The following is a 24,811-nucleotide window of genomic DNA, read 5'->3' on the forward strand; positions in this document are numbered from 1 at the left end:
TGAGTTTGTAGATAAGATATTTCTGTACGACATTTATAATGGAAATGCTGCTGCTTGCAGAGAACACGATAGATAACTTCCTGTCTGCTCAGCAGCAGATTCAAGAGTGTTTACTCGTGTTTTCACTAAACTGCGTGAGATTGTTGCTGTGTCTAGAAGTAATATTTAAGTTGAATTCGCAAATGAACAGTCTGTGAATGAAGTAGAAGGCATTAGTGAGGCGATAGAACGTAGTCGTTCAGAAAGCGCACACAATTTCTTGAACGTATCGGTGTTCTGCATACAAGTTTGAGGTGAACGTTACACACGCACGGCCTCTATCCTTATAATGTACAGACGGTTCAACGAGGGTAGACGATTGGAATTTTGTGCTTGCCTAGTTGCATATCACTGTGTAATCCCATTAATACTGTTTGCTGATGAAACGACGTAGACTCTTGACTGTTCCAATAACATTCGTAACTGATGCTGGTGGTTCGACCTAAACCCCCATACCTTTGTGGAGACACATCTTAAGGAACGCTTCTCTCCATATGTGTGGTGTGGTGTGGTGTGGTGTGGTGTGGTATGGTATGGTATGGTAGTTGACTGGGCCTGTTGCATTACCGCATCGTCTTACATGGCCCCGTTGTCTAGACTTTCTTGCGAAATAGCTTCCAGCATTCTGCAAAGAGAAGGTAAACACAAGAGACGAATTGGTCTTTCGGCTTATGAATATTGTCGGTCTCATAAAAGAATTGGCGTTGCCAAGAGAATTCAAAAGTTCATTTAAGTCAGAGGTAGACTTTATGAATAAGAACTTCGAAACTAATCAATTACCTTTGCTTAACACATTCAGAAAATTTTACCAGATGCGTTCAATAAGTAATGCAATACATTTTTTCTAGGCCAATTTCGGTTGAAAAATGCCAAATATGTTGTGGGACATACTTTAAAATTTCCATTTCAGCCCCTATAGTTTCATGAAGTCCCGATAGGGGCAGCCTTCAAAATGGCGTCTGTAACGGTGGTGCGTTCCAATCAGAGATCTGTCATTGAGTTTCTTTTGGCGGAAAACCAGAGCATCAGATATCTTCATAGGCGCTTGCAGAATGTTTGCGGAGATCTGGCAGTGAACAAAAGAATGGTGACAAGCTGGTCGAGGCGTCTGTCAACAACGCAAGGTCCGATCTTCCACGTCCCAGCCGGACGCACACTACTGTGATTTCTGCAGTATTGGAACGCGCGGACACACTCATTCGAGGTGATCGACGGATCACGATCAACCTCGCTGCTCAAATGGACATATCTGTTGGTAGTGCTGACAGACTTGTTTACCAGTTGGGGTGCTAGCAAGTGTGCGCCCGCTAGGCTCTTCGCCGGCTGACAGAAGACCATAAGCAGCAACGAAGGACCGTCTGTGCAGAATTGCTTGCGCGTTACGAGGCTGATAGTGACACTTTTTTGTTGAACGTCGTCGAAGGCAGTGAAACATGGGATCATCACTAAGAACCGGAACAAAACGGCGCCATGCAACCTCTCCTCCGAAGAAACAGTTCAAAGCCGCTCCCTCAGCCGGTAGTCATGACGTCAGTCTTGTGGGACTCTGAAAGTGTTATTCTGTTTGATGTCTTCCATTATGGTGCAGCGATCAGCTCTGAAGAGTATTATGCTACACTCAAGAAATAGAAGAAACGACATTAGTGTGTTCTTCGACAGAGAGGAGCTCACAGAACTTCAGAGGGCTGTTCTTCCTCATCCACCATACTGCCCAGATTTCGACCGTTCCGTGGAAAGGAAGCAGTACGTGAATAACGCAACAACACGTTGGCTCCGACGTCGACCAGTAGACGTGTACCATGCGCGCATACAGGTCCACGCAGTAAGGTCGCGTAGGGCCGTCGCATTGAGCGGAGATCATGTTGACAAATGGGGTTTTGTAGTCAACAGAGTGGGGAATGATATGGTTATTGGAATCCTGAATAAAACCAACCTCCTTTCAGAAAAAAAATCTGTTGCATTACTGAGCACACCTCGTAATTCGTGTTACATTAGAACAGCTATATCTCTGTAACCAATTAAAATTGAACACATGTTGTGTGGAATGTTTTATTCGAATTAGTGTACACTACCACGTCCTGAAATATTTACAGGTACGCCTAGTATAACAACTCATCGTTGTATAAATTTAACTGATATCGATATTTGCAATGAAGGAATATGCTCAACATGATTAGTGTGTGCGATAAATAAATGAATGACATTAGTATAAAACGTCCATATACTAAGGAAAGGAATCTAAACCCTTACTGTGTACTAGACTGATTTCTATCCTACACACCTTATAGGTTTCATGGATTTCTAGGAACCGCGGTGGACGAGCGGTTCTTGGCGCTTCAGTCCGGGACCGCGCGACTGCTACGGACGCAGATTCGAACCCTGCCTCGGGCATGGATGTGTGTGATGTCCTTAGGTTAGTTAGGTTTTAGTAATTCTAAGTCTAGGGGACTGATGATCTCAGATGTTAAGTCCCATAGTGCTCAGAGCCATTTGAACCATTTGTAGGAACCGCCTCGGCTATTGCCAGTACCTTGTGCATAACAACCAGAGTGACTGCACTTCATATTATGTTACGCTGTTAAATGTCTCGGCGCTGTTGGAGCCTTCCTAAATCCGCGCGGGTTGTCGCTGTTGTAATCCTAGTACTAAAGTGTACAAACTACTTACGATAACACTGTACAAACAAATTTGTTATTGATTGCGTGGTGTCTGTCCGAAAGAACAGACACCACGTATTCATATAACGGATTACCTCGATGGGCAGTGTATCCACCACATTCAGAGCCGATGCAGACTTACGTCCGACATCCTGCTGGAGTCTCTAACAAGTAAGTAGTGAGCATAGAAGACATGGGCAGGGGCTGCGGGTTAGTGGCGCTAAGTTGGACATGTGGGTCGGCAGAGAGGCGTACCGAGATAGTCGGCACAGTTGCGATAAACACTGTGCACGGATGGCGCAGTGGTTAACGTAATTGCCTAGCAAGCGGAAGATTCCAGTTTCGAATCCCGATCCGGCGCACATTTTCACTCGTCACCGCTGATCCCGCACGAAGTCCTAGGGCAAGTGATACCAATAACCCCTTCCCTTCCCTTTCCTTTCCTCCAATTTACAGAAAACGAATATGTACTCGTAACATTTAAATATTAATTAACAGTAGTTAAATGTTTCTTGGTTATAATGTCTATGGGTATCCCTCGTAGTTACTCCTTCATGTGCTATTTTCGTTATTGTTTTACGTCCACTCCCGCCAGTGTCAGTGGGAAGAGATCGCGAAAAGGATTTACGGAACTCTTTCTCGAAACTCTTGGCGACATTGTGTAGCTGAAGACGATAGTTAAGGTTCCCTGGAAAGATTACACACATCTACTGAAGGAACGTGATCCGTAACGTCTGTCACATAAAGAAGAACGTATACTACGTGCTCAAGAATCCGACCTATCCAGCCTCATTTCTTAATGCTGTTTCCCAGTTTTAAACAAATGTCGCGTGTAGGGATTATTGCTAATGACGAGATCAACCATGCCATACTTCGGGTTAAAGGGATTAGGTGTCAGTCTTTCCCTGGTATCTGGAAATACATCATATATTCTCGCCACACTTTCATTTTCGGCTGCCCTTTCGTCCGTGTTTCTGGATTCTGTGATTTAATAGATCCTATCGCCGTAACCAGCACGAACATGTAAAACACACAGAAGGGAAGGTGAATGGAAGACTGACTTCATTGAAAGAGTGTTGGGAAAATGCGCAAAGAATGCAGGAAACGAGGTGCCATTACCGGCAATTCTAGAGTATTGCTACAGTATTTGGAGTCCTTATCAAGTAGGCCTGACAGCAGATGTCGAAAGGACTGGGGCTGCTAGATTAGTATAAAACCCATAACGCAGATGCTCAATGAACTTGGATGGGAGTCTCTGGAAGAAAGCGACGTACTCCTAAAACGCTTAGCGTAAATTTAGAGACACTGCATTCGATTGAAGTACGTGCAACAGTTCTTGTGCCTCCGTTGTCTATCTCGCGGCGGAACACGAAAAGAAAATATGAGCCAGTAGGGCGCGTAGTGTCGTTTTTCCCGTACGAAGATTTTTGCGGCCGGTGTTCAGTTAACACCTACGAGCCGAGACTCAGTGGTCGAGGTTTGGAAGTATTTACTAATGTTTCTCCCCAACTTGCACAAGACATCCCCAGAGATGACAGTTGTTAGTCTCTGAAGATTTATCCTACAGAGGGTGACGCAACGTTAGTAAATAATTTCATGTATCGACCCACGAACCACATGAAATCGCTAATTTTGCTGAGAAGCACCCTCCGCAGTTCACTGTACAGTGACCTGTAGGTATGTAACATATACACAGCCTGACAAAAATGTGTACATGGTCGATGTCAGTGTAACTTCGTAGACGTACACACCGTCGGCGGGCACGTAAATGATCAGAACTGTAATTATTTTCTGTGACGGGGGGAACGGCAATCAGAATGGATTGGAGTTGTTCGTGTTAGTGTTATTACTAGGGACCCGATTTTTATGCAAACGAATTTTTTCTATTATTGGAGAAGTGTGTTCTTTGGATATATTCGAACTAATTGTTTTCTTATGTTTTAAGCATAGTTAGGTAGTGCATATAGATGCATATTTTGCTTTTTTCGTGAATAGGCATAATACTTTCGAAAACTTTTAATTTTCCTGCTTGTTTTGCATGTTTTTAATTAAAATACTTATTCTTTAAACTTACGGACATCTTAAATTGTTTGTTTGACTTGTTCGGTTGTAGTGAAAGCTTATTTTTATGTACTTATTTATTATTTTCATTTCTTCCCGATTCGTTGATAGGAGTTAGCTTTCGCGCTTGCTCACGTAGTACGTGGCCTTGGTTGCTGGACTTCCCCACTCTTCCTGCAGAATTGCACCAACGTGGGTATTAAGGGGCTAGTCGGAGCTGTGCCTTTCGGAGCTGTTTAGAATGTAACACCAAGCAACAGTTTTAACATAATTATTTAATTTGTTTACTATTTTTAAAACCATTTTCATAACATTCATTACATTTAAATTAATACAACATTAAAGTGACGGATGACTCATTTTCGAAGCCTCCCCCAGTTACCTAGTTGACTGCATGTTCTGTCTACAAAATCTATTCATATTTATGGTGAGCGGGTGACTTCTGGCTTGGTGATATGTTTTAGAGTCTTCACAAGTAAGTGGGATGCTAATAGTGAAAACAAGTAATGAGTGTAGATTGCAATAATTTGAGTGGGAGTTCGAAGGGGAGATGACAACGGCAGATGGCAAAATACTTTGTCGTGCGTGTGATAAAAACAAATGACATTGAAAAACGCTTCGAAGTTGTTCATGATGTGGACACCAATAAACAAAAAAAAGTACGTAAGACGTGAATCCATGTCCAGATGTTGTTAGGTGAATGTTCTAACAGTGATTTTCGTGGTTGATTTTGTGCAAGCCTTTTTGTCGTCAGATATTCCACTGTGTAAATTAACTAATCCGGTTCTGAGAAATTTCATTGAGAAGCATACAGAGTATAAAGTGCCAGACGAATCCACTACACATGAAAATTAATTGCAGCAGTGCTAGGACCAAACCATTATAAATGTAAGACATCAGATTCAAAATAATTTTATATAGGTGGATATCTACATTTACATGGATACCCTGCAAATCGTACTTCAGTGTCTGGCGGACAGTACATCGAACCACCTTCACAATAGAGATGGGCAAACTGAAACACGTAACTGTTTCGAAACAAATGAAATAGTACAATGTAATGTTTCGATACGCTGTTTCGAAACAGTGGAACAGTTTTTGTAATCTAATAAACCTACACATTTTATCATCTTGAATGTCTACTGTATAAGTATGACCATATAAATACAAATGAGGTGCGAGAGCGCTAATCATGTCGCAGAAAGTATGAAACTATCACTTAGCCGTCTTGGCAGTTTCGTATTTCCTGCAGCAAATGCGCTGCTTTCGTGTCGTGTGACTTTCATACTTTTCAATTGGCTGAGGACAGCCATAGTTGAAGACAGAAGAACCACCACGAACGGAACGGAGGTGAGAGCAAACTGCAGAAACAACGGATATGCTACTGGGATTGCCACATTCCGTTAGTATGGGTAATGTACCCATCCTGCTAATTTCCATGCACACAAAGGGAATCATTGTGGATAATAGGCACAGTGACTATAGACTTAGAAATAACCCTAAATAATTCGAATAAATAACAAAATATAACAGAAAAATTTTGTCTTTCAAGGTGTTTCGAACCGTTACTATAAATTCGCCATGCTTCCCAGCCCTTCCCGTTCACCATTAAAAATATCAGTGATATGTCAAACGAATTGCAAATTGCTTGCATCAAATTTATGTATATGTCTAATAACTGTCACTCTACGCCTTTTTTAATTCAAAATGTTGTAGGATTGCTTGCGTTTTTTAATATGATAACTGTACACGAACAGAGAAGCGTATGTTATAAAAAAAGTGTAACTTAACTGAATGATTTTCACATATTTATTATTTTGAATGTGAATGGTATGCGTTGTTTTATTGTTTGGTTACTGTTTATAAAGCAGATGTTACGCCATTTCGGAATAGGACAGTCAGCTAGAAACGAAGCTTTATTTTTCGGATATGTGAAGCTTCATGCTACTGCTTGTCAAAAAGATTTCGACACTCTTGAAAGTGTTTTATGAAATGGTATGTTGTGTTTCAGTACCTGTGCCGAGACCGAATCTCGTCCGACACAGAGCGGAATGAAACATCACTGTTTCGATACAATTAATCCGTTCGAAGCGTAGGTGGACTGAAACAGCCTTATTTTATGACAATGATACAGTTTCTGTGTCTGGCTCGAGATCGAATCTGGGCCGGTTATCTGAGACAGGGGCGGAATGAAACACCACTGTTTCGAAACAGTGAGTCACAGCCGTTCCGAAACACTGAAACAGTTCCACGTATCGATACACTGTATCGAAACATAGAAACAGTGGCCAAGTCTACTTCACAATAATTCTCTCTTATTCCTATCTCGAACAGGGCGCGGAAAAAGCGAACAACTATATATTTCCGTTCGAGCTCTGATTTCCCTTATTTTATTATGATGATTGTTTCTCCCCCTGTACGTCGGCGTCAACAAAATATTTTCTCATTCGGATGAAAAAGTTGGTGATTAAACTTTCGTGAGAAGATTCTGCCGCAACGAAAAACGCCTTTGTTTTAGTGATGTCCACTTCAAATCCTGTATCACATCCGTGACACACTCTCCCCTCTTTCTCGACAGTACAAAACGTGCCGTCCTCTGAACTTTCTCGATGCATTCAATTAATCCAGTCTGGTAAGGATCGCATACCGCGCAGCAGTACTCCAGAAGAGGACGGACAAGCGTAGTGTAGGCTGTCTCTTTAGTAGATATGTTGCGTCTTCTGAGTGTTTTGCCAATAAAACAGTCTTTGGTTCGCTTTCCCCGCAACATTTTGTGTGTGTTCTTTCCAATTTAAGTTGTTTGAGATTTGATTGATTTTCTCGTGTAACCGAAGTTTAATGGATTTCTTTTAGCACTCATCGGGATGACTTCAAATTTTTCATTATTTAGGATCAATTTCCAACTTTCGTGCCCTACGGATGTCGTATCTAAATCATTCCTAAATTAGTTTTGATCTTCTGGTGACTTTACTAGACGATAAACGACAGCATGGTATGAAAATAACTTTAGATGGGTCCTCAGATTGTCTCCTAAATCGTTTATGTTGATAAGGAACAGCAGAAGGCCTATAACACTACCCTGGGGAACGCCAGAAATCACTTCTGTTTTACTCGATGACTTTCCGTCAAATACTAGGTACTTGACGGAAATCATGAATCCAGTCACGTTACTGAGACGGTATTCCGTAAGCACACAATTTGACTACAAGCCGCTAGTGGGGTACAGTGTCAAAAGCCTTCTGGAAATCTGTAAACACGGAATCAATTTGAAATCCCTTGTCAGTAGCAATTAACTCTTCGTATGTGTAAAGTGCTATTTGTGTGTCAGTAGACCATTCTCTTAGAGGTAATTCATGACGTTCGAACACAATATATGTTCGAAAATCCTGTTGCATATCGACGTTAATGATATGGGCCTGTAATTTAGTGAATACTCCTACTCCGTTTTTTGAATATTGGTGGGACCTGTGGAATTACCAGTCTTTGGGTACGGATCTTTCATCGAGCGAGGTGTTGTATATAATTGTTACGCATGGAGCTACTACATCAACATATTCTGAAAGGAACCTAATTGTTGTACAGTCTGGATCCGGAAGATTTATTTTTATTAACTAATGATTCAAATGGCTCTGAGCACTATGGGACTTCCAACATCTGAGGTCATCAGCCCCCTAGAACTAACTAACCTAAGGACATCACACACAACCATGCGCAAGGCAGGATTCGAACCTGAGACCGTAGCGGTCGCGCGGTTCCAGACTGAAGCGCCTAGAACCGCTCGGCCACTTCGGCCGGCTTTATTAACTAATTTAAGTTGCTTCAGTACTCCGAGGATGTCTACATCCAAGTTACTTATGTTGGCAGCTATTCTGGATTCTAATTCTGGAATATTTACTTCGTCATCTTTGGTAAAAGAATTTCGGAAGGCTGTATTTAGTATCTCTGCTTTGGCAGCGCTGTCATCAATAGATTTCCATTGCTGTAGCGCAGGGAAGGCATTGACTGTGTCTTGCCGTTAGCATAGTTTACATGCAACCATAACACAAAACTGTCGGTTTATTTGAAATATTATAATTTTGTCTCTTAACAAAAATGTATGGTCTGCATCGTATGTACTTGTAATGGAGCATTTTCAAATGACAAACAGCTCAGCAGTTTCCTATTTTTTTTATTGATTCCATGAATTTATTATTGCCTAATGGCATTCAGTACGAGTGTATTGTTATTTGTGACTCATGCATCTAGTTGCATGATCAAAGCCATGTTATATTTCCCAATCTGATACATTCGACTTGTCTTGCTCATGGGTTACATCACGTCGCTGAAACTATTCGTAAAAATTTTCATCGTGTTGACAAGTTGTCGTCTTTTGTGAAGAGGGTGTTTGTTAAAACACCTTATAGAAAACAAGCTTTCGCAGCAGTAACACCTGACATTCCCGTGCCACCAGAACCAGCCATACCGCGAGGGGCGCACGGTTGTCTACAGTGATTTACTAACGAGTATTTAAAAACTATTAACAGCACCATTTATACATTTGATCGTAAAAGTGCAGAGTCAATTAAAAGTGCACAAGATGATGTGAACTCCTCAGAAATAGGAGCCAGTCTTGGGTGCATATGTGCTCATTTTTCTCTTCTTCTGGCGACAGTAGTTTCAATGGAGGCAGGCAGTTCTGTTCTTTGAGATTGTGTTCAAAAGTGCAGCCTCTAAACTTGATTCTGTCCCTGGAAGAATTGGTGAAATAGTGGGGAAAAATCAGAGCATACTTTCAAAAAAAATCCAGGATACAAACAAATATGTGAAACTGAATAAATTTTAACCGGTAAGCGCCCTGAACTTTCGATCAACACGTTGCTAACAGTGGAGCAAGTAGCTGCTTTTGTACACGCACACTTAAGTTCCTGTGAGGTAGAGAGAAGTTTCTTCCGCTACAAGCACGTTATGCGAGACATCGTCAGGTGGCTTACTTTGGAACACCTGAAACATATAGTGATTGTGAAATGTAACAGAAGGGAAGTGGAAAACGAATTGTAGGTACAACGGCTTTCCGTAAATTAATGTGAAGTACTAGGTTTTTTTTTTTTTTTTTTTTTTTTTTTTTTTTTTTTTTTTTTTTTTGTTAACGTTTCTTCGTGTATCATTCACAGGCATGTACGTAAGTCGTTTTTGTACTATGACGATTCAGTTTTATATCATTTTATGTGAACAGTTTACATGCATATTTTAGATTTTTTTGCAATAATACATACATATTTCAGGGATTATTACTGCATGAAAATCGGGCTTACTACCGGGCCTGGTAGGATATATAAGGGGCGTAAACTGCATCAAATATTTAAAAAAAATGATTCAAATGGCTCTGAGCACTATGGGACTCAACTGCTGTGGTCATTAGCCCCATAGAACTTAGAATTACTTAAACCTAACTAACTTAAGGACATCACACACATCCATGCCCGAGGCAGGATTCGAACCTGCGACCGTAGCAGTCTCACAGTTCCGGACTGCGCGCCTAGAACCGCGAGACCACCGCGGCCGGCTCATCAAATATTAAGTGATCACTATGAAGGGCATGTACTCGACCGAGACAGCATTATCGGCACCTGACAGTTTGAAAGGGTCCTCATTGGGGGTCTCCATTTGGTCGGCTGGTCGAAGTATCCACGTCCGTGGGGAATTTAGACGTGACAATGCCCCGATGTTGGACTGCATGGTAACGTGAGGGAGACACACTTGTCAAGGTTCCGGCTGACCGCGTCTGACCACCATCATAAGCGATTTAGGGAAACCCTCGAGAACGTAAATTCAGATGTCCGACCTCACGAATGCGAGTTTAAACACAGCTGCCACTTCGCAAAAGTCCGTCGTTGGTCTGTGAAGCTGTGAAACGATGCTTGGAAGTACTTTCACAGATGTACGTATGGACCTAACCTGGTACAAGCCCGAATTATGTTGCGGTGGTCTAGGGCTGTTTGACTTAGCTCATGCTCTGATCTTATTAATGCCAGAAGCAGCCGCAGTCTATGACAACAATTTAAAATCTGGCCGTTTTTGAGGAGGAAAAAACATTAACTAATCACCGGATCGTTGTATTTTTGTTCGCAGAAAATCTGATGGATTTGCACACTACTCCTGAACTCAGCACTAAGAAGGCACCTGTAAAGATGGGCTAGTGTTGCAGCTAGCTCTAGCACAACTGGCGGTCTAAAACCCCAGCAATAACTATTCCCCATTCTTCGAGAAGATTGTATAAAAGTTCCGCCTTCTGTGCACTAGATAACAGCAAGCCTTCCAGCAGATTAATCGCCGTGTTTGTAGCGAAGCGAGATCATACGCATTATTAGTCACGTCACTGTAGTTCTTGAAATGAACGACAAGACTGAGACCTTCGGCCACATAGTGTAGTCGATTAATTAGCATAATTCCATAACGAGTTGCCAGAGGCCACAATGAGACTTCCTTATCTCGGGCACCTTACTGGCCAGAAGAGAGATTAGAGCGCGTACAGAGGCATGTAGGCAGCAACTTCTCCCTCACTCATTAGCCGAGCGGTCTAAGACGCCGGTTCTAGGCGCTTCAGTCTGGAACCGCGTGACCGCTACGGTCGCAGGTTCGAATCCTGCCTCGGACATGGATGTGTGTGATGTCCTTAGGTTAGTTAGGTTTAAGTAGTTCTAAGTTCTAGGGGACTGATGACCATAGATGTTAAGTCCCATAGTGCTCAGAGCCATTTTGAACCATTTTTGAACGTGTAGCGCCACCACCTGTCTGAACTTCATGAAACTATAGCGGCTGAAACGGGAATATTCCGCGAAAGTGCCATAGCAAATTCCACTTTTTTTTTTCAACCGAAACAGGCCGAGAAAAAAAGTGTTCATTACTTATCCAGCGCCCCTCGTACACTACAGTCAGCGCTTGAGCTATATAGTACGTGGCGTGTAAAGCTATCAAATCACGAGACGACTAAAAAGCAGGGAGCTGATAGATTCGTGGAAAGGAAAATTCAGACCTAGACGCGGATACGCAGTATGAAATTCAAACAATATTTTGAAAAAACAGAAGGCAGAAGAAGTAATTTACCTTACTGAACAAGACAGAAAGGACGTTGATGAATACTATTATTCCAATGGCTCTGAGCACTTAACTGCTAAGGTCATCAGTCCCCTAGAACCTAGAACTACTTAAACCTAACTAAACTAAGGACATCACACACATCCATGCACCAGGCAGGATTCGAACCTGCGACCGTAGCGGTTGCGCGGTTCAAGACTGTAGCACCTAGAACCGCTCGACCACTCCGGCCGGCTTAAACACAATAGATACACACAACAGAGGCTTCAGTCATCAATAATATATTCTCCTTAAGTTTTTACAACAGTTTGCCAACACTTGGGTAACTTGGATTCCATGATTGTAGAAATCACGTGGTTTTGAGGCGAAGAACTCATCTAGCCATGGTTGTAGTGCATTTTCATCCGGAAAGGAAGTTCCTTGAAAGTTGTTCGATAGAGAGCGGAAAAGATGAAAATCTGAGGCCGCAAGATCCGATGAATAAAGTGGTTGCGGAATGACTTCCAACCCAACTCCTGGTATAGTGTTCTTGTCAGTCTTAACAGAATGCGTGCGGTCGTTGTCGTGAAGTAGCATCACTTCACGCAGTCTTCCTGGTGGTTGTTCTAGAATTGCGTCAGCAAGACGTCTCATTTGTAGACAATAAATGTCAGCTGTGATGGTTACACCTCTGGGAAGCAATTCGTAGTACACTACACCGTCGCCGTTCCACCATATGAATGGGTGCGCGCAGGTTTTTCTACGGAGAGTTGTTACTTTGTTTGGGCTTAACCATTGCTGCCATCTCCTTATGTTAGTATAAATACACAATTTCTCTTCACCAATAACGATACATCCTAGGAATGGTCGGTGTTGTTCACGAGCCAATTCATGACGAGCGAGCGGAAGATGCACGTATGACCATCTGCTGATTTTTGTGATTGTGGCTTACAGCATGCGGTACCCATACACCCGATTTTTCAACCTTCCCCACTGCAGGCAAATGTCGCATGATGGTGGAATGGTCACAGTTCATCAGATGGGAGCTCTCGATTACACTGACGTGGATCATTGTGGATTAATGGGTTCAAACGATCTTCATGAAACGTGCATTCAAGTCGTAGACATATTTAGCAATTGCGAAGCATGGCCGTGTTCGCAGGTATACCTATAAAATTCAAATAACTTGAAATACTGCACTTAAACTTCTGAAAAAGACTGTATTTGCGCTCATGAAATTACACCAGTCACCCAGAAATATTACACATCACAGTTTATTTAAGTGAACCAGTCAGGACACTGAAACTTATCAATGAAAGGTAAATTTGTAAAATTGCAGGAATAATGGACTCAAGTAAAACAGTTTCTCGAAAAATTCGTATTTGTTGAAAACATCGAGGTGAAATAATTTTATTAGCTAAATACTTCACTCGAGAGGTTGAATGTCTTAACAGAAATAAACTGTCACAGTAGATTTACCACTTTCATTTTCCGTGTTTCATAAGTTAATCATCTCTGAGCTTCTGCCCGTCACCGAAAATTTTGTTATCTTGTGGGGGAAAAGCCCCTGTTTGACATTGAATGGTAACAGAAGTACGAAAGTGTTTTCACAGCGGAAACAGAGTTTTGAGGCATAACATGAAAATATTGGTTTACAGTAGGGAAAGGGCATAAGTTGAAAAATAAATGTATTGTCGTAACCTTCCAGCAAGTCTCCATTTAGGGACGTCATTATTGAATATACGAATCTGAGTCCGTAGACGTCTGCAATGTTTGACCTTCTGTTTGAGGCTCATTGGAGGGAACACGTAAATGTAATAAAGTCTCGCACGGAAACTTGCTATTTCCTCTACATCTCGTCCCCTCAAAAAGTGCTGCGCCTACAGAGTGTGTAAATGCACTGGGCAAAAAAAATTAGGCCGCCATAGGAGACATCACGCTAACAACGTCACTAGCTGCCACGTTTCAGACGCTGTACCAAATAGACCCAGGCATTCTGTGTGGGGATAAGTTCGAGTGATTTAGCGGACCAGTCAAGGTGCAATAGTATACCTGAGTGTTTGTCAAACCGACGACGTTTGCCTTTTGCCCTGCGAACATGACTTTTGCCATCTTAGGAAATGCTAGATCCACGGCATGCTCTCCATGAAAACAAGACCAACACTCGTTCACAGACAATGTTGAGATAAACTTGTTGTTTCGAGTTCACTATAAACTGAAAGCGTGGACCCAAGTCGTCGTCGGAGAAACATCGCCAGAACTTTGCAGAACCACCTTCAGCCTGAACTAAGCCTTCGTCACGCTGCGGGTTAAACACTTGATTGGGTCGTCGGTACACACAACGCTTTGCCTTGAAAAGAGGCATAATCACTACTCATGGGAACACTGTATTAAGTGTAGTAGGTCATAAGTCATGGGATAGCGATATGCACATATGCAGATGGCGGTAGTATCGCGTACACAGGACAAAAAGGGCAGTGTATTGGCGGAGCTGTCTTTTGTACTTAGGTGATTCATGTGAATAGATTTCCGACGTGATTGCGGCCGCACGACGGGAATTAACACATTTTTAACGCGGTATGGTATTTGGAACTAGACGTATGGGACATTCAATTTCGGAAACCATTAGGAGTCAGAAGTGTTCGGAGAATAGCACTTTTCAGACATTACCTCTCACCACGAACAGAGCGTTGGCCGAGGCTTGCACTTAACGACAGATGACAGCGGCGTTTGCGCAGAGTAGTCAGTGGTAACGTACGAACAACACAGCGTGAAATAGCCGCAAAAATCAATGTGGAACGTATGGCGAGTATACGTTAAGATAACGCGGCGAAATTTGGTGTTAATGGACTCTGGCAGCAGACGACCGACGGGAGTGCCAATTGTTAACAGACATCGTCTGCAGCACCTCTCCTGGGACCGAGCGAGGTGGCGCAGTGGTTAGCACACTGGACTCGCATTCGGGAGAACGACGGTTCAATCCTGTCTCCAGCCATCCTGATTTAGGTTTTCCGTGATTTCCCTAAATCGTTTCAGGCAAATGCCGGGATGGTTCCTTTGAAAGGGCACGGCCGATTTCCTTCCCAATCCTTCCCTAACCCGAGCTTGCGCTCCGTCTCTAATGACCTCGTTGTCGACGGGACGTTAAACACTAACAACCACAACCACCACCACCACCACCACCACCACCACCACCACCACCACCACCACCTCTACCTCTACCTCTCCTGGGCTTGTGACGATATCAGTTGGACCCTAGACGATTGGAAAACCGTGGCCTAGGCAGATGGATCCCAATTTCAGTTGGTAAGAGCCGATAAAGGGTTGTAGTGTGGTGTAGGCCCCACGAAGCCATGGACCCACTTTGCCAACAAGTCATAAATGCATATTTAGTACGAAAAATACAGAAAAATGGACAAACACTGTTGTAGCAATAACGGGAAAATAACATTTTCTCTCTGTGACATGTATTCAGTCAAAGCCACCATCTTCGCCGAAACACTTTGCACACACATACTGAGCGCTTCCAGCACATGGTCCACATACGAATTACTTGCACTGCACCCAGAGATTTTCAGTTTTCTCCGAAGTTTTGCATCCTCCTATCTGGCAGGTCTTCCATAGCGATTACCTTACATATTTCAGTGGTCGCAATGAATGAATGAATAGGTTCTTTCCTTGACTATACAGACAGTTTCTGCTAATCTGAAAAGAAACGTTCGCCGGCTAACTTTTCCCCTGTCGTGTCTCTACAAAGGATCCAGACGGTGATTCCAGCAAGGTCTGGGACGTTGCTGTATATAGACCATCTGCGGCAGGTAAACATGGCAGTGTACAGACGAGACATCTGGTCCAGAATATTAACTCCAAATTTAATGGAATTGTAGAAGCTCACAGTTTCAGCGAGTTTCTCCTTTGTTTGTTCGTCCACTGCAACTGACTGGCGCCTTGTGCTCAATAGAGGAACATTTTTCTTGGTCTTCCCCAGACAGGAAGTAATTGTCGTGTCACCAGATTTGTATAATGGTATCATACAAAGATCCGGCAGTAGACTTCGCTGATGGAGGAACTTCTCTTCGGGTTTTCTTCAGTGTACCCACCACGATTGTGTTCTCCTGCTTCAGCTACTCTGTAAGATGTTTGGCTGTGAAGAAATCGCCACATTTTACACGTCTTCCTTTCGAAGTGAAAGGTTGCATGAGACGTGTAACCACATGCTCTGCAACAGGTATGTACGTGCGTCTGTCACTTTGTGTACCCAAGTAAGGAAATACATTCACCATATATTTACTACTGGCATCTGCTGCAAGCCAGAACTTCAAACCGAATTTGTGTGGTTTATTACTCATGTATTGTACATACCGGCACCGAGCTTTGCATGGTTAGAGCTGCTCATCTACGGTTCTAAATGCACTTCGTTTATAGTTCGGCATACAGTTAGCTACAAATGAATTCCAGACTGGCATAGCTGCTTAGAGGTCATCGGTATTGGAGTCTCGGCACGAGTGCTCTTGTCATCCAATCTTAAAAATTGCATGAATTCTATGAACTACAAAAACTCTGGCCTCGACGCTTGAACCACAGAAGTTTCGCCGGGAGATTCTTTCCTCCATGCACTCCACGTGTATAGATTATAGCTACGGCAGCTTCTAATTGGACAATATCAATTATCCATATGTCATCCTAATTTCTGTAAGGTTTTTTACGTTCTGTAGAATATTACTGTCTACCATCACTCGTCATGAACTCAAATAACTACCTGCTACTATAAGTTTCTTGGCGTTGCACGTAGGCTCAGCAGTTTCTACCATCACGTTGTGACGCCCTAAATTTTCAGACTCTTTGTCATCTTTATCGTCCAACTCATCAGATTCAAAAATATCAACTCCTTCATTATATCTTCTTCTGGCAAACTGTTCACGTAATTCAATAATTCTTCATCTGCCGCACAGTAATATGAGAAAGAGTGCTTATCTTTTGCAGAGCACAACAGCTTATTGACAGAGAACAGCAACTAAAGTGTGTCTATTCTTCCACTACATAAAGAAAAATTTAGGAGATACAGAGGGAACGATATCAAAAGAATGAAATAAAGTAAGCTAAGCGGATGATAGAAATCCATCGTTACGCCTTTACAAACATGGAACGCAAAAACTGTGTCACCAGTCAGAATGACCGGCCGCCATCCGTTAAGGTAAAAAATTTCAAGCTATTCGTTGCTGCGTGCGGGTCGTTCCAGGCTTGTGATCACTAGATAGCCGGTTAGACAGTTCCGCACTGTCGCCTGATAAACAAAGTAAGAACCTACGGAATATCAGACCAGCTGTTTGGCTGGATTGAAGAGTTTTTAGCAAACAGTACACAGCATGTTGTGATCCATGGAGAGACGTCTACAGACGTTAAAGTAACCTCTGGCGTGCCACAGAGGAGTGTTATGGGACCATTGCTTTTCACAATATATATAAATGACCTAGTAGATAGTGTCGGAAGTTCCATGCGGCTTTTCGCGGATGATGCTGTAGTATACAGAGAAGTTGCAGCATTAGAAAATTGTAGCGAAATGCAGGGAGATCTGCAGCGGATAGGCACTTGGTGCAGGGAGTGGCAACTGACCCTTAACATAGACAAATGTAATGTATTGCGAATACATAGAAAGAAGGATCCTTTATTGTATGATTATATGATAGCGGAACAAACAATGGTAGCAGTTACTTCTGTAAAATATCTGGGAGTATGCGTGCGGAACGATTTGAAGTGGAATGATCATATAAAATTAATTGTTGGTAAGGCGGGTACCAGGTTGAGATTCATTGGGAGAGTCCTTAGAAAATGTAGTCCATCAACAAAGGATGTGGCTTACAAAACGCTCGTTCGACCTATACTTGAGTATTGCTCATCAGTGTGGGATCCGTACCAGATCGGGTTGACGGGAGGAGGTAGAGAAGATCCAAAGGAGAGCGGCGCGTTTCGTCACAGGGTTATTTGGTAGCCGTGATAGCGTTACGGAGATGTTTAACAAACTCAAGTGGCAGACTCTGCAAGAGAGGCGCTCTGCATCGCCGTGTAGCTTGCTCGCCAGGTTTCGAGAGGGTGCGTTTCTGGATGAGGTATCGAATATATTGCTTCGCCTCTTATACCTCCCGAGGAGATCACGAATGTACGACTGGAACAGGAAAGGGAGGTAATGACATTGGCACGTAAAGTGCCCTCCGCCACACACCGTTGGGTGGCTTGCGGAGTATAAATGTAGATGTAGAATCAAGCAACATGCAACTTTCACTTTTTGTGGATTTCGTTTGAATTCATGTATTATTGATTAGAAACGTAAATTAACAAATATTGAACAGATTTTGTATTTTTTCTTTATTTTTATTTGCGCGACAGTTCTATTACTCTTAATAAATTAAAGTTTGGTACAAACAAGCGAAACATCAAAGACAAAATAATTGCTTTATTTCTGAAGATTACGAATAAATACAAACATAATATTAAAAAAGCGAGCTAGAGATGACGACTCAAACCACTAGACCACGAGCTGCATGCATTGTAAAACTTAAATAAACGTAAGAAAAGTTGCGTCTAACGAGAAGCTAACCATCAGCATCACAATAAAAAAAAAGACTGGAATGCAGTGCACGCAGCTACGTAGAGCTCTGTTAAAATTCTGCACTTTTTAAATTCTTAACAGCGCTTGGATGCCTTCGAAGTCTGTTTTGTTGGCTGTTTCTGAAAAGTACGTTGTACTACTTTAGCATATCGATGTCCGGGCACAGAAGCTGAAAACGTAGACAGGTGAAAAAATATTGAACAGGGTCAGTCTATAAGGTCGCTTTGTCAGTGCACTGTATGAGCAGTTCTGTTCTAGTCTGGAGTGGCATCTACTCGGATTGAACGTCTTGCACATGTATACACGTGTATAACATCAGTCCCTAGTCATGTTTGCTAGACTTTATGCCTAATATTTTCCCGTGAAGCGTAAGAACGCGTCCACTGACACGGAGTTTTGACAGACTTAGATAATCTTTTCAGTGTTAGGGCACAGTTGAACGTCTTTGAAAATATTGTGTTCTAGCCAGTTACTTAATACTTCAAAATTTTTAATCATATTTATTGTTTGTAATTAATTTTTCTACCAGATTTCATAATTGTTATAAATAATTAAGTTAAACTTCATCCAAAAATTTCAGCCTTAGTAGTAAATGTCACTTTCCACAATGAATGACATATTGAATATTTCCAGATTCAGGGCATTACTTACACATCGATATCTTTTTAAAAAATATCTTGTGAATAAAAGTCAACAACAATTAATAAAATGTGCATTTTTAATTTTTTGTGGTGATCATTAAGTACCTCCAGTTTTGTAGTACACGTTATCGAAAACACGGTGATATTGCTAATCGTGTGCTTAAAGATATTTTCAGGTTCTGGACCCTACTTAATAAGTACCTCATTATGCTGTAAATTTAAGTCAACAGTAATCAACGAGTTATGTTTTTTATAACTTTTTTCGGGTGAGCTTAAAGTAGCCCCCCTCCCCTGGTAACACGTTTTAGGGAGAATGCGTTGGTGTTGCTGTGGTTAACAGTGCTGGCTGTGTCGAAGCAAAAATGCATCTTTGTCTGAGAACCGTAACTGCTTATGATATTAAGAGATGCGTCGTATGTGGAACGCGGTGCGTCGAGTTTGAACGTTGTTTCCATTGTGGGATTGCAAGATAGTTCACACAGTTTTACATCCGCATAAATACTGTTCAAACGAGTGTGAAGTGCGTAGCAGGGGGTACTTAGCACTGTAGCTCATATTCACTTGAGGTTAAAGCTCACTTTTTGCCCCTGCTTGCTTTCAAATAAATATGTTTTGGAAAAAGGATTCTGCCGTGAACAAACACAATTTTTTTGCACTGTTCATCTTGGCTCTTCGTACGGCATCGCTTAAACTCTGCCACCCAATATTTTACTGTTGTAAGCGAGGGAGCAGACACTCCCAGAATAGAATCTAGCTCAGCATTAACATTTGTTGGGCTAAGACCTTTCAAATGTATCACACACAAATGGTCAGTTTTATCCATGTTTACAAATCCGCTGACAGCGTTCACTTTTAATGGTTGCCCAACATAAAAGGGGAAAAAAAGTTACATCGTCAAACTTAAAACTTAAGCTTTATAAGCTTGGTACTTATTATCACAGTCATTTGTTTAAAACAACCGCCATAGATCAGGTAGGGTACTTCCGGGACAGTCTCGGTAAATCCGTTGTACGCGGAAATAACGATAACGAGTGGATGTTCGAAACGAGACTTGATGCTACGAAATAAAGTTCATATTTTCCATCATACTTTTGGCTCCGGGTACGGGACCGACGCTGTTTAAGTTAAAGTAATTACTCTGTATGATTGTTACGATTTTAACCTATAAATTCTTACATATTATTAATCTTCTCAAGAAATATAGAATTAGTTTTGCGTAACGTAGTCGAGTACATGTCACTACACCTCCATTTTGAAAGAAGAAAAATGTTTTTCCATAATTATTATGCCATGAGCGGTTGACTCACGAGTTTTTCTGTGTTATATATGCACTGTTGTAAATCCATCATAACTATGGTTTTATTATTTCATTTCATTACAGTCTATAAACTGAAGAAAATTTAACGTAAGTATGATCACAGTAGTTGGTTTCAATAAAGATCTGTTTGTATGCCATTTCACTCAGAACGATGTTAGAAAATCAAGAATAAAAGATGGGAGGGATCGAAACTTTGATTAGGCAGAACAGCTTAAAATATTTGTTTCGTCTCGTAATGATGGCATGCGCTCAGTGGTGCTCTCTCTCTCTCTCTCTCTCTCTCTCTCTCTCTCTCTCAATTGCTATAGGCGTTAAATGATTAATACCAGTCCTTGAACCTTCGTAAGTAGGCTTTCGTGGGATAATTGACGTCAATGTTGATGAGTCATCCAATTCATATTTTTTAGTATTTCTGAGACTCCATTCATCGAGTCAAACAAACCTGTGGCCATTTGTGCTGCACGCCTCTGCATATGCTCAATATCCCATATTAGCCCTATTTGGCATGGGGCACATAAATTTGGGCAATATTTCATTCACAAACGATTTGCACCTTTGTAGACTGACAACGTTTTCCCAATATCCTATCAGTGAAGTCTGTCACATGCTTTACCTAAGACTGAGCATATGTGATCATTCGATTTTATGTCCTTACAACCTGTTACAACCAGATGTTTGTATGAGTTGACTGAGTCCAGTTGTGACTCATTGATTGCCTAGTCATATGAAACTACTCTCTGTATTTCCTGAAGTGGGCAGTTTTACATTTCTGTACATGTAAATAATGGTGCCACTCTTAATAGGCTTTGAAATCTAAAGTGCATTTAAAAATTAATATTTTGGTATTTATGTTAATACATTCCACTATTCTGGAGACTGGGACTATTACTTGTCATTAAATGAGCAAAAAAGATATGGACATTACTATGTAGACATCATAGCCTTATCTTAGGCATTTTAATGTACTGTGTTGTTTCATATTTTTGATTATAATTTGGTTCTGTTGCAGGTCATGTGTGGTGTGGAACGCGATAAGTAAGGCAGAACCTCAGGTTCGCCTGAGAGCTGTCATACATGTGCAATGGACCCATTTGTCACACGCATCGGCGATGTTACGATTGAAAGGGTGGTACCACGAGGATGTGCAAAGGATGGGCACATCCCGGTACCATCCGTCAGCCTCGCGAAGAGGGAAGCCAATGGCAGTGAGGAGGCTTTGGCAGAGGGCATCAATGTCAGTGAAGACCTCCAAATCTTTTTAAAGCCCCCACCTGAAGGAATGCTACGAGATCAACAACTCCTGCAGCGTCAACCTCAGTTCCATATGCCTCAGCAACATATCCAGCAACAAAACCGCTTCCATCAGCAGCACACTCAGCATACACAACTGAATCAGCACCTGCAAACCCACAGTTTCCAGCAGTTAAACCAAAACCAGCAAACTCTAATGCAACAACAGTTATCACAGGGGCAGAATCAAATGACACAGAGTGAGCAACATGTGAACCAACAACAAATCAGCCATAATCAACACAGTCACATGATGCCGAACCCAGTGAGCCAGCAGCATCAGTCGAGTATGGGTCATTTGCAAGATAGCATCAAGCAAAACCAAAGCCATAACCAATCTCTGAATGCACAGCTTACACAGAATCATCAGCTGGCCCAGCATGAACAAAATCACATGCAGATGAATCTGCCACAACAAGTGTCTAATCAGATGCAACAAATGCAAAGCCACCAGCCCCTTAGTCAGCATCAGGTTAGCTCTAGTCAGCAGCTTAGCAGCCAGCAAGAGCAGACTCATCCGGGACATATGGGTTGTCAGGATCAGGCAAACCAAAATCAAGCCCCATATGGGCAGAACCCGATGAGCAAACAAATCAACCAGCTGACTGTAAATTCATCCCAGATGAGCCACATGCAGCTGAATCACAGTTCGTTAACTAATATACCAAGTGGTAATCCAAATATGAATCATGGACATTTGAACAGTGCGCTACCATCCCACATGCAAATGATTCAGCAACAAAGTCATCAAAATCAGTCAAGTCGTGTACACCACTCGCAAGGAATTACTGACAAAACAATGGAAGGAGATGATAGTGAAAGTGAACAAGAAAGTAGTGATGTGGAAGAACTGTCAGAAATGGGAAATAAGGGTACTGTAGGGAAAGTTAGGCCTCTTACGACAGCTGAAGGTGCAAGTGATGTGGAAGAGGTGGCAGGCGCAAGGGATAGTTCTTCACATCAAGAAAGGAAGGTACCAGATACTACTGTAACTAGTGTCAAAGACAGTAGTGTAAAGCGTAAGGCACCAGATTCATCATCCACTGGTCACAGCAAAAAGAAATATAAAGGCTCAGGTAAGACTTGGCTTCGCTTAGCATTCTCAGTATGGAGTCAGTCCAGACAAAGAATACTCAGGGGTGGTTACATGTAATGCTCAGGTGTCAGTGAAAAATGTCACTGTGTTTATTATTGTGGACAAAACGCCTTTTAAGATGTGTGGAGGTAACTTGGCCACAAGGTAGTCTGGTGTGATATACAGTTCAAGGAATTTTATTGGCAGTGATAAGAAACCACTGAAAAGAGTCAGTGTTTCCAGCAGCAAACAAGTAAGCTTGTGCTAAGAAGTGTATCCCGTCTTATCACGTGGAAACTGTAATATGTTGCTGATAGAGATACTGAATATTCTTAGTGTTTAGCTGTTATTCCTAGAAATGAATATTGACCTGTACTTAATGTGAGGCTTGTTTATTGTAGTGAGGACAAAAGTACATATCCGCTGACATTTTGGCATCACAGGTAGAACTTCAGTCAGTAGTGTTGTTTGGATTGACTCCACATATGTAGCAGAAAGAAAGATATTTAAAAGCATCTGCACAGATATGTAGAGTAAACATGAGTTAGTTCCAAGTGTGTTTTTAAGACTGTCTCCTCTCCAATGACCATAGTCTATTATTTTACATTTTCAGTAATAGAATGTTTCTTTGTGTGATCTGGTTTATGTTAAAGGTTGAATTTATTGTAAGCAGATGTGACAGTGTATCACTGTTTCAGAGAGGTAGTGATAAGCATGCCACTGAAAAATTGGCAGACATCTGTACTTCTTTCATGGCCATAAGTAATGAAATATTCCATGTGGGTCAACCCATATGAAGTGATCCAGTAAGGATTGCTTGACTATTTTTAAATATTGTGATTTTTTCATGTAATTACCTGTAATTGAAATGTTCAAAACAGTTTAAAAAAATTAACTTGCACCATTACTGAATGGCGACCATTTCTATTTGTAAGTGCACGATGGTTCTTCAATTTGGAGACATTAGCATTAATTTGCATATCTCTGCAATGGGTTAAGTCATAACATTGCAACATTGTTTATTACCCAAATTACCCTAAATTCAGAAATAACCAGTCGAAATTACGTCCTAAATTTGGTACTGAATATTTAGAAAATCCACAATTCAGATGCTAAAATAACAACCAAGGAGTGACTTGTCAGAGTACGTTTTTTTCTCTAGTTAAATATCACAAATTAGTAGCCTTATATAGAGGAAGAACACCAACAAATATTTCCTGAATATTTTTATTAATTTTTGAAATTTAAAAAATCTTAATTTTTTGTAAAGTTTAGGGATAATTACCTCTGAAGGGACTGATTATAAAAATTTTATTTTTGTACGTGTTGTACACCCACATGATAGCAAAGTGATGTAAAAATTTCAACACTGATATTTGACTGTGAGCAAAGATATCAATTTTTGAAAATGATGAAATAATTCCCATTACACTACAATTGATCTTATGTTTGTTGCCCATTTACATGGTTTGTTGTTTCATTGTAGTAAAATTTAGTTGTAACCTGTGTTTTGTTAGCACTGTGCTGCTACATTTAGTTAGTATTATTTATTTTAGTAATAAAATATTAAATGATAGGAGCTCTTGCTTTGAGTCTATGTTTAAAAAAATTGCCCATTTACATCTAGATTTATTCTCAACTGAGTAGCACATTATTACAAGTTCAGAATGACAAAAGAGAAATAAGAAACATGAGAAATTTTTTTATTGTTGAGAAGGCTACAGTTTTGTGCATGAGTTTAGCCCTCAAGACAAGTGTGTACAGGAGCTCAGTGGAGAGAGTTACAATTCTACAAAGGAACCCAGTAGTCAGTGAAAAGTCTGTACACATACTGTGTACCTCTACTACATTTGCTGGGTGTGGCATTGGTGTAGTCAGTCTGTTCAGAAATGATTGTTTGAGTGGATGTATGTTCTTCATTAAGAGTGTGTAATATTTTATGTGCTTTTGTCATGAGTGTAATTTGTAATTAACTAAAACAATATTAAAATTTAATAATACATAAATTTGAAAGACTAATTCGAATTCAATGAAATGGATGAACAGTGCTCTGTTGGACATATAGTAAGT

General features: G+C 41.3%; 1 protein-coding gene across 3 annotated transcripts in view; it reads left to right on the forward strand.

Moving 5' to 3' along the window:
- LOC126299611 (uncharacterized) overlaps positions 1-24,811 on the forward strand; it is a 468,671-nt gene that overhangs the window by 272,094 nt on the left and 171,766 nt on the right. For all 3 annotated transcript variants that reach the window (XM_049991647.1, XM_049991646.1, XM_049991645.1), the window contains one exon: positions 21,386-22,742. In XM_049991647.1, coding sequence (XP_049847604.1) covers positions 21,458-22,742 — 1,285 coding nt within the window. In that variant the 5' untranslated portion in view covers positions 21,386-21,457. The remainder of the gene's footprint in view (positions 1-21,385; positions 22,743-24,811) is intronic.

This window comes from Schistocerca gregaria, chromosome X (assembly GCF_023897955.1).
Source record: "Schistocerca gregaria isolate iqSchGreg1 chromosome X, iqSchGreg1.2, whole genome shotgun sequence".
Lineage (NCBI taxonomy): Eukaryota > Metazoa > Arthropoda > Insecta > Orthoptera > Acrididae > Schistocerca > Schistocerca gregaria.